Source organism: Solanum tuberosum, unplaced genomic scaffold (assembly GCF_000226075.1).
Source record: "Solanum tuberosum cultivar DM 1-3 516 R44 unplaced genomic scaffold, SolTub_3.0 scf00309, whole genome shotgun sequence".
Taxonomy (NCBI): domain Eukaryota; kingdom Viridiplantae; phylum Streptophyta; class Magnoliopsida; order Solanales; family Solanaceae; genus Solanum; species Solanum tuberosum.
In genome coordinates, this window is record NW_006239232.1 from 149,632 (window position 1) to 160,878 (window position 11,247).

Genomic DNA, 11,247 nt, shown 5'->3' on the forward strand with positions numbered 1-11,247 from the left:
ATGATATATGTTTATATAAATAGTCTTTTTATACTTAAACATGGTCTCATCAACTAGACATTGTTGAACAATGTCATGTATACATAAATACATTAGTGTTCGAGCATAAAACACATGACTCCAGCAACGGCTATCCATCGTCTTTGTTCACAAATTTGGTGAAGAAGACAGTATAATTAGAAGAAACTTACAAAAAAAATAATGTATCTCGTGAACCCGTATATTATATTCTAGATCCGCCTTTTATTTATGTATATCAACTTAAAACTTTGTACGTCATCCAATTATTGCACGACAAATTTGTCAATTGAGGGCAAAATATTCGAAAAAAATATGATTTGTAAGCTTTTATAAATTTGTTTTAGTTTTATACAACCTTTTTTTATATAAGAGATTTTCCTTTTTAGATATGAAAATGTTATTTTCTTCTAGTCATAAGATACCATTTCCTTGAAATGTTTATCACAATCTATAATTGGCGTGGTTTAATAAATTAGGTGGGAGATAAAATGAGGTAAATACCTATTCATATAGCGCGTTTACATCAAATCAATTCAACTTATCATGATTACGTGATTTAATCATATAAAAACAAAAATTAATTAACTAAAATTTAGTATCAAAAGTTTTTACATAATTAAACACATATCATGCATCTATTGGTGTGATGCAAACATCATGTACAATTAAACTTTATCCAGGGCATGTGACAAGTCCTTTTTTTCCTACTCGATGTCCGGTATTCTAGATCCCGACTAAATTTAAATTCGCGCTGTGCAAGATCCATTTTTGAGACAGTCCTTACAATAAGAATTATTTCATTCTCAAGTTCGTGACCACTTACTAATGACGAAAAAATCACAATTATCTCACCACGATCGGATTTAAAGCATGTGACAAGTCACTCTCGCCACTAATGCAAACACAATGTCTCGCTGCAACGATAGTTATTGAAAATGGCATGGCCAATTGCGTGATATGTATGGAACTGCCAAATTTAACTGTCAAGAAAACTCTTTTACAGACAATAAAAGGACTAGCACAGTAAAAAAGAAAAAAAGCTACTCCCTATTATGGCTTTTTTCCTTCTACTAAAAACTCGTGATCTTAAATAAGTCATATTTAATCGTGTGACAAAATGGGTAACTTATAAAAAAAATAAAAATATGGTATAACATTCTATCTAATCTTCAAAATACAAATCACTTGCCTTCTCGGTGGAGCTCGTTGCATCAGGCATACCTAGTGCGGGTTACCTCTCCTGTGTGATTTGTTAGCTATTGCTTAGGAACATGAGTTTTACCCTGTGCGCACCCAAAAGATAGCGACTGCGAGTTTCCTTTGTCATAAGAAGAAAAAAAAAACTAACTTAAATCAATTTACCTTAGAAGTTAACATAATTGACTCTCCAACAGACCACCAAAAATTTGTAATAGGATGAATAAGATTTATTCTTTTTTAATGAAAGTTTTCGAGTTCAAATCATGGTATGAAACATTTCTCCTTTAATGACCTTTATGTGATACAAATCCAAATTAGTCGAGCCTCGCTTGTATCGAATATTTTAAAAAAAAGACTAAGCACTAACTGCTAATGTGGGTAACTAAAGGGGCTTAATGATTGCAACCAGGCAGGACGTTAAAGAAACAGGGGACTCCTTCCTTTGCTTTTTTCATTATAAATACAAAGGGGCAGTTTCTTGTTTTAGCCACTGCCTGGGGTTATTTGTTGGTTTTTGGGGCTGGGGTTTTGATACTAGTATTATTTTTCAGGTGGGCAGTTTCCAAAATGGCTTCTTGTTCTTCTTCCACAGCAGCTATGGCTATGGCTATAACCATTTTTCTGTTTTTGTTGAGCTTTGTTACACCTGTGTTTCTTGCTAAACCTACACATCATGCTCACCATCCTCGTTTTGCTTCTCATAACTATAGAGATGCTCTTGCAAAATCCATTCTTTATTTTGAGGGTCAGAGGTCAGGGAAGCTCCCTTCTAGCCAGAGGATTACTTGGCGTAAAGATTCTGGTCTTTCAGATGGCAAAGCTATGGGGGTATGCTTTTTTTCTGAGTTTTTGGGTGTTTTTGTGCACTGCAAATGGTTGTTTTGTTTTAACACTAGAAATGGTTCTCTTTTGACATGTGTAGTTTTAAAGGGAGTGTCTTGAACTTGTTTTTGTTGGTTTTGGGGTGTAATGGTACTGCAGGTTCTCTTTTGACATGTTTCGTTGTAAAGGAAGAGTCTTGAACTTTTTTTGCTGGTTTTGGGGGTGATTGGTGGCTGTGCTGGTCCTATTTTGACATGTTTAGCTGTAAAGGAAGAATATTAAACTTGTTTTTGTTGATTTTGGGGTGAATAATGGCAATGCAGGTCCTCTATTGACATGTTTAGTTGTAAAGGGAGCATCTTGAAGTTTTTTTGTTGGTTTTGGGGTGAATAATGGTTGTGCAGGTCCTTTTTTGACATGTTTAGTTGTAAAGGATGAATCTTGAACTTGTTTTTTGTTGGTTTTGGGGTGAATAATGACTGTGCAGGACCTCTTTTGATATGTTTAGTTGTAATGGAGGACACTTCAACTTGTTTTTGTTGGTTTTGCTGTTAATAATGGTAATGCAAGTTCTATTTTGACATGTTTAGTTGTAAAGGTAGAATCCTGAACTTGGTTAGTTTCGGGGTGATTGGTGGCTGTGCAGGTCCTATTTTGACATGTTTAGTTGTAAAGAATCACAAACTTGTTATTGTTGATTTTGGGGTGAATAATCTCTTTTGACATGTTAAGTTATAAAGGAAGAATCTTGAATTTTGTTTTTGCTAGTTTTGGGGTGATTAATGGCTGTTCAGGCCCTATAAAGGAAGAATGTTGAATTTTTTTTTGTTGATTTTGCTGTTAATAATGGCAATGCAGGTTGATTTGGTTGGTGGATATTATGACGCTGGAGACAACGTTAAGTTCGGTTTCCCAATGGCATTCACCACCACAATGCTATCATGGAGTGTGATTGAGTTTGGTGGATTGATGAAAGGAGAGCTACTGAATGCAAAACAAGCAATTGGTTGGGCTACTGAATATCTTCTCAAGGCCACAGCCCATCCAGACACCATTTACGTTCAGGTTTAATTCTGAAGTGAATAAATCTCAACTTGTAGTGAATAATTTTGTCTTGAATCAAGTCTTTTTAACTTTTATATACAATCTTGTCTTAGGTTGGAGATGCAGGAAGTGACCACTCTTGTTGGGAGAGACCTGAGGATATGGACACCCCAAGAAGTGTGTACAAGATTGACAAAAACACTCCAGGGACTGAAGTTGCTGCTGAAACTGCTGCCGCTCTCGCTGCTGCTTCGTTAGTCTTTAGGAAATGCAACCCATCTTACTCCAAGATACTAATCAAAAGGGCCATCAGGGTATTTGTTTCAAACTCTTCTAAGTTCTGATAAAACTAGTGATTAGTAGTACTCTTGTGTTTCAATTTATTTGTCTTAAGTATGTTTCAAAAAGAAAGTCTCTTAACTTATTTAAGACCACGAGATTCAAAAGTATTCTTTACTTTCCTATACTCCGTGTTGAGTCATAACCAGACAAACAAATTAAAACGGAGGGAGTAGTAGAATTTATCAGAAACCATCATCATTGTTTGTATACTTATAACGAAAATGTTGGTTTTCAGGTGTTTGCCTTTGCTGATAAGTACAGAGGTTCATACAGCAATGGGCTGAGAAAAGTAGTGTGCCCGTATTACTGCTCAGTTTCCGGATATGAGGTTGGTATTATTCTCAGCATTTTGACTCGAAACAAAATCGATGTTCTTAGCTGACGCACTGATTAATATATGTATAGGATGAGCTGTTGTGGGGTGCTGCTTGGTTACATAGAGCCACAAAGAACCCAACTTATCTCAATTATATCCAAAGAAATGGGCAAACTCTTGGGGCCGCGGAGACTGATAACACATTCGGGTGGGACAATAAGCATGTTGGAGCAAGGATTCTTCTTTCCAAGGTTCAATCTTTACCTGTGGTTTTCTCGTTAGATGCTTATTAGTTGGAACGACTTCAATTTAACGGAATATTTTCTCTGTTTTTTCAGTCATTTCTTGTTCAAAAGCTTCAAACTCTTCACGATTACAAGAGTCACGCAGACAACTACATTTGCTCCCTCATTCCAGGCACACCGGCTTCTCAAGCGCAATATACACCAGGTTAAATATCCTACTTAGTTCATTTTCACATTTCTGTTAGTTTCTAGTTCAAATCTGTGGATTAAACTTTTTTTTTACGATTTTACAGGAGGGCTACTCTTCAAAATGGATGACAGCAATATGCAGTATGTTACCTCCACTTCTTTCCTGCTAGTCACCTATGCCAAGTACTTAACTTCCGCTCGCATGGTTGTTAAGTGTGGTGGAGTTGTCATTACACCAAAGAGGCTTCGAAATGTAGCCAAAAAACAGGTTAGTTAAAATCGATTCTGGAATATTTCAAGTATATAGCAAACCGTCAATGCATAAAACTTAAACTCATTCCTTTTTTTGAACGCACAGGTGGACTATTTGTTAGGAGACAATCCACTAAAAATGTCATACATGGTGGGCTATGGAGCTAGGTATCCACAGAGGATTCATCACAGGGGATCCTCATTACCCTCAGTCGCGAACCATCCAGCAAAGATACAATGCAGGGATGGTTTCAGTGTGATGAAATCACAATCACCAAACCCGAATGTACTAGTAGGGGCTGTGGTAGGTGGTCCTGATGAGCACGATCGTTTCCCAGACGAGCGATCAGATTACGAGCAATCTGAACCTGCCACTTACATTAATGCTCCACTAGTTGGAACACTCACTTACCTTGCTCACTCATTTGGCCAACTCTAAGTCCAAGTGTAGTAGATTCAAGAATGAAGCCATGTTGGTCTTTTGTTTTTCTCTTTTTCTTATTGCTTTGTTGATCACTAGTAGTAATATAATATATAGTCTAATCTTATTGGGGATGTGCTGGTGTTGTGGGTGTATTGGCTGAGACCCCAAAAAAGAGGCTCCAGCCCCCCCCCCCCCCCCCCCCCCCCCCCCCCCCCCCCCCCCCCCCCCCCCCCCCCCCCCCCCCCCCCCCCCCCCCCCCCCCCCCCCCCCCCCCCCCCCCCCCCCCCCCCCCCCCCCCCCCCCCCCCCCCCCCCCCCCCCCCCCCCCCCCCCCCCCCCCCCCCCCCCCCCCCCCCCCCCCCCCCCCCCCCCCCCCCCCCCCCCCCCCCCCCCCCCCCCCCCCCCCCCCCCCCCCCCCCCCCCCCCCCCCCCCCCCCCCCCCCCCCCCCCCCCCCCCCCCCCCCCCCCCCCCCCCCCCCCCCCCCCCCCCCCCCCCCCCCCCCCCCCCCCCCCCCCCCCCCCCCCCCCCCCCCCCCCCCCCCCCCCCCCCCCCCCCCCCCCCCCCCCCCCCCCCCCCCCCCCCCCCCCCCCCCCCCCCCCCCCCCCCCCCCCCCCCCCCCCCCCCCCCCCCCCCCCCCCCCCCCCCCCCCCCCCCCCCCCCCCCCCCCCCCCCCCCCCCCCCCCCCCCCCCCCCCCCCCCCCCCCCCCCTCTTATGCACACAGGCCAAATGCAGTTTCATTGTTAGCATATTTGCCTTGTTGGAGCATATGTTACTAGTATTATTAATATTTCTATAGTGGAAGCTTTCTTGTTTTAACTTTGATGTTATGTTCCACTTGTAACATGTTGGTTAATCGTATTCTGAAACATAGAAAAAAAAACCAACAAGCTATATTTGTTATTTCCTTGTGTAGATATCACATTGACAAAGTCAGAGTTTTCACTGGTTTAAAATATAATATGAAGAAGTAAAAAAATACATGAACAAATAAAAAAGAATTCAAATTCTACAATATATACATAAAACATATTTATTTTAATTATATGTAAATTATGTAATTTTCAATGAATAAATCTCTCGGCCCTACTTAACTCCGGTAGACGAATAGTTGGAAAACAAACAAAATTTGGGGTTTAGTGACCAACGTTCAAAAAGGAGGAGTAATTGAGGGGGCCAAATAAATGACCGTTAAGCAAAGAGGCCAATATGGCAACAAAATAAGGACTCAAATTTAAGTATTCAATTGAAGAGAAGGATTTGTCACGTGACTTACAACTCTTTCACAAGTCACAACAACACCCCTTTCATTTTATTACCATCAAAATTGCATTCGAATTTCAAATTATAATAAGTTTGGCCTCCACTATATTTTCCTTTTTCGAGTTTAAAATGATGCCTTCTATATGAAGATAATACTTGGTTATTGTCATGTTTTGCATTATTGTTTGTGTATAATAACATAACTAAACATGAAGGTAGTTCTTTAATTTTGGGAAAAATATTTTGAGAATTTAAAAGATATTGGGGATAAAGTAAAAATAATATAATTGATCAAAGTAAAAAATGTTTATAATGTGAAAAATCATAAATTAAGATGGCCAACTTATGATTCATTTTAATTTATAAACACTTGGGCCGATTGATCCATAATAGTGCCCCATTCAAATAAATATTGAAGAATTGAATTAAAAATGAACTAAGAGTCCGTTTAGATTAGCTTGAAAAAAATAGCTTTTAAATCAAAAATAAAAGTTTAACTTAAATGATTTTTAAGTCGAAAAATAAAAAGTAGGAGGAAGACCTATTTTTGATTTTAAACTTATTTTAAACTTATTTTAAGTTATTTTTAACATTGTCAATCACTTTCCAACTTATTTGAAGTCATTTTTGACTTATTTTTTTAAAATTATTTTTACATTTGTCAAATATTTCGACAAGTCAAAAAATAACTTAAAAATTGATTTGACCAACTTTTAAATCAATTCAATCGCCCTTTAGAATCGAACCAAATTATAATTTAATAAGTGGAACACCACGTTTCACTTTTACCGAGCTTACACATTCACTGAGAAATTGTGATTTGGGTTTTTAGGGTTTGTGAAAATGCAGAGGTGCTGTTCGTCTGCGGGTCGATCTGTGATATCTAAACGATGGTTTTCTTCATCAAGCAATGATAAAATTGTTGCTTCAGTGCTCTTCGAGAGATTACCAGTTGTAGTTCCCAAAATCGATCCTACTGTATATGCTTTTCAAGAATTTTCGTAAGTTTTTCGTTCCTCACTGCCTATTTTTTTCCTCATTTTTTCTATACAATTGTTGTAGGAACTCGAAATGTTCTATGTTCTCACTGTAATTGGATAACAATGATTTATTTTTAGAGCAATAAGTTATTTTTGCTGTGCTTTCTAATGCTAGGAGATAATTTGTATTATAAAGTTGAGAATAATGAGGTTATAGATTTGTTGGTACTAAGATGTCAGCAAACGGAGAAAATGAGAAGGATAAAAAAGAGCAAAGGCTCCTGAAAAAAGAGTTGGTGAATGTAGATAATTATTTAACCTAATTGTGTTTAGTTGATTACAGTAATGTTATTTTTAACTGCTTTAATAGGTTTCGTTGGAGGCAGCAGTATCGGCGAGAGTATCCAGAAAGTTTTCTGAAGAAGTCTGATACCAGGTACATTTCTGTTGCATTGCTTGAATTACACCTTGCCATTTAATACCTTTTCTTGTGAACTATAGATCTTCATTTATGAATGAACTGATGAATGGTATTAAGAGTGTGCATAGGATACTTGAAACAAGTTTAAACATAATATACCAGTGAAATTGCTTTGTCGTCCACGACAAAGACAATTACAAAGAAATAAACTTCTAAGTTCAAAATTTGGATGGGTGATAAATTTTGCAAGAAAAATATTAGTAACTCATTGTTTACGGTTGTAATTTAGTGTTGCTTTTGTTTTCTGTAGATTGTTTAAGTTCTGGAATCGAGCACTAGAGGTATTTTGCTAGTTTTCAGAACTCCTGAATTTGAAAATCTGGGAAAATATTCTTTCTAGGTCAAGTTCTCTTTTTAAACTACAATTAACAGTTAAAAGGAAGGATTTCTTGGTCAAGTTTTCTTTTTAAACTACACTATACAGTTAAGGAAAAAGAGATCATTGCAACAGGCATGGAACCTGTCAAAAATACTAAATAAAACACATTCATTATGGCTCACAAAAACTAATGGGACAATTGGCCATGGAGAGATTTCAAGGTTTTCCTTATTTTACCAATATTTTACTCTTGACTATCTAGCTTTCTGAAGTCTAAATTTACTGCAGAAACTAATCTTCTCAGTTTCTGATTCATCTTGCACAATCATGCCTTTCTTCCAGTTTGGACTTCTCCACCGTTAATCCATACAACTGCTGTCAAGCATTCTAAACCTACCAGCCCCATAGATTGCAGAATATATTTTACTGCAGGAAGACATGAATAATTGTCCCTTCCATTACTGACAAAAGTTAAGAATAGATTGTTGGCGTTTTAGCCCTTTTACTATTTTTTTGTTTGAGAATTTTTGGGAATTCCTTTGTGCAAGAACTCTATGATTAAACTTTAAAAAAAATGCATTTTTTCACAAATACGTTAAGCTCCTGTTGACTCCAGAAAAGGAGTAAATGACATAGTGTACTCCAAGGTGCAGTTGTGGTTCTCTCTTCCTTCAAATCTGTGATGATTATTTTCATGGAAAACGTATCACATCAAAACATGAGAAGCTAGGGAACATAATAAAGATGGCTATACCTATAATTATTTTCTGGCTCATCCTTCCTAAACATATGCATGAATCTCATTAATCTACTATTATACCCCCTCCGGTTCACTTAAAAAAATCCCTTTGTAGCCTATCATTTATTGGAAAAAATTGATAAGCTTAACACAAAAGCAGAAAAAGAAATAATAGTAACTTCGTCCCATGCGAAATTGAACAGTTTCTGTAACTTGGAGAATACCCTTTTGTACTGAGCAATGAGCATTACTATCTTAGCGCTAGCCATTTACAATTTAAAAACTTCACTTTCATTTCAGAAAAAGTACATGGTGGTAAAAATGGCCTAATTTCATTTGTATCTATATAGATCGCGCTTTAAGAAATTGAGATATCTTCATGCAACAGTACACATGTTGGAGAGTAAACACTCTCCCCTCTTTTAGCAGTATGACCCAACTGATTTTTACTCCTTGGCTTGTGTAGTATTATTGCCTTTTCTTTCATGCATTCTTCCTTATTAGCCATTAATTATGTACATGGTTCTTCTTGAACATGCTAGCACATACTGTTCTGTCTAGTGTCAAATGCCACATGGTCAACTGGCACGGTTACATCTATATTTTACATGCAGGGGAAAAGGTGATTATCAAATTGATTATAAACCAGCTCCGCGAATCTCAGAAGCAGATAAGACTAATGATCAAAGGTACCAAAGCTTGGATTTCTAACTTTTGTCAAATATTATACAAGAATCTGAATATGGACATTGCACTATAAGATCTTTTTCTTTCAAGAGTTGCTTTACCTAAATTCATCAGACTCATATTTCCTGACAATGGGTAATTATTGACTTCTAAATTGTTTACCATAACTAAGTTTTTTTTTTTTGATAACCTCATAACTAAGTTTTTGATGTTGAAATGCCTTAATATTGTCTCGATGTAATTGATGTGTTAGTTACATGAGATTTGTCTAATTGAGCATTATATAAGTATTTAAAATTAAGAATGGAGAGCTATTGTTGCTTTTTTCCCTTTCCTTTTAAATGCCTTCGTCACCATCTACCCCACAAAATAAAGCTTGCATCTGTTCTTCAACTCATCACTTTGTCAAAATTTGCTAAAAGGTACTAACCCTTGGTTCACTTTCTTTTTAAATTTAATCAGCTTTAGGCTCCAATATGGCTATACAAAACCTTTGCATTTTCCTGGACATGAATAATATGTCAACAAATATTCAAAGCATTTGTGCCCTTCTGCTGGCTAGTATTTCATGTTACTGATTATGAGATTTTGTTGATATGCATAAGGTCATTACAGCGAGCACTAGACAGGAGACTCTATCTTCTAGTCCATGGTACCACACATGGTAGTGGAAAGCCCGTCTGGCATTTCCCTGAAAAAATTTATGAGTCTGAAGAGAACTTGCGCAAGGTAAATAGTACTTATTCAGTCCATTTCTTTGAGGATTTCAGTAATTTGGGTTAGAAAAATGAAATATAAGTTGCAACTATTTGCAGTGTGCTGAGTCTGCCCTAGAATCTTTCATTGGAGATCTTTCACATACATATTTTGTTGGAAACGCTCCTATGGGTCATATGGTCATACAACCCACTGAAGACAAGAAAATTCCGTCAATCAAGGTATGCACAATTTTAATTATTGAAGTATTGAAGAAAAGGACAGTTAGAAATTCTTTCACCCACAGGCAGTGAATGAGGGAGGGAGGGAAATCCCCTGATAGCTTCTGCAAAGCTTATGTGCTTCTAATGCATAAATTCTATATTTATTATGGCAGCGCTTCTTCTTCAAATCCCAAGTCATTGCAGTCAACAAATTTGATATTAGAAAGTGTGATGATTTTGTCTGGGTGACAAAAGATGAACTGTTGGAATACTTTCCTGAGCAAGCTGAATTCCTGAACAAGATGATCATCAGCTGATGTTAGTTTCTGCTCAAACTTCAGGCTTGGTAGGATACGGAAATAGTTTTGATTATATCCTGATCTGAAAAATCCACTTCTTTCCGCAAATGTAATGGCTTTGATTGCTGGAGACCAATTTTATGTCCCGGCAGCAAGAAGATCTGACTGCAATTTGCCAGTGTGCCATTCATCAAGTTTTGTAGAATTTTGAACATAGGATACCTAAAGTTGTGATGGCCTTCTATCTCAGCTATCACCATTCCTCTTTGTGAGAAGCTATGCTCAGAACTCTGAACTAGTCATGCAATTAATTCAGTATGAATATACTTGTAGATGCATGATTTCATCTCGTGTCATGAAATAAATAAAACAAATTACGTGTTGTAGTCTTAATGAGTTGTGAGCTTTAATACATCAGCATTGTGCATAGAGAATATTCTGATTATCAGCGCCTTTGATTGCTAGCTGCATGGTCGTGAGTAGGGGTGTACATGATCGGGTTCGTTCGGATTTTTCAAATATCAAACCAAACCATTTGTGTAAAAAATTTAAATTTATAAATCAAACCAAACTAATAAAATTTGGATTTTTTCGGATTTTTTAATCTCGGGTTGGTTCGGGTTTTTCAAATGCCAAATCAAACCATTGTGTCAAATTTTTAAATTTATCAATCAAACCAAACTAATAAACCTCGGATTTTTTTGGT

At 37.6% G+C, this 11,247-nt stretch overlaps 2 protein-coding genes across 2 annotated transcripts; both read left to right on the top strand.

The window, feature by feature from the left end:
* Positions 1-1,694: 1,694 nt before the first annotated feature.
* LOC102605343 (endoglucanase 17) lies at positions 1,695-5,048 on the top strand. The gene is made up of 8 exons (XM_006359799.2): positions 1,695-2,049; positions 2,902-3,108; positions 3,201-3,401; positions 3,665-3,757; positions 3,835-3,996; positions 4,084-4,195; positions 4,284-4,447; positions 4,538-5,048. The coding sequence occupies exons 1-8, from the start codon at positions 1,789-1,791 to the stop codon at positions 4,868-4,870; spliced, it is 1,533 nt and encodes a 510-aa protein (XP_006359861.1). The 5' UTR covers positions 1,695-1,788; the 3' UTR covers positions 4,871-5,048.
* Positions 5,049-6,887: 1,839 nt separating this feature from the next.
* On the top strand, positions 6,888-10,955 carry LOC102605683 (39S ribosomal protein L46, mitochondrial-like). The gene is made up of 6 exons (XM_006359800.2): positions 6,888-7,117; positions 7,467-7,532; positions 9,250-9,324; positions 9,928-10,051; positions 10,138-10,260; positions 10,416-10,955. The coding sequence occupies exons 1-6, from the start codon at positions 6,960-6,962 to the stop codon at positions 10,557-10,559; spliced, it is 690 nt and encodes a 229-aa protein (XP_006359862.1). The 5' UTR covers positions 6,888-6,959; the 3' UTR covers positions 10,560-10,955.
* The last annotated feature ends 292 nt before the right edge of the window (positions 10,956-11,247 follow it).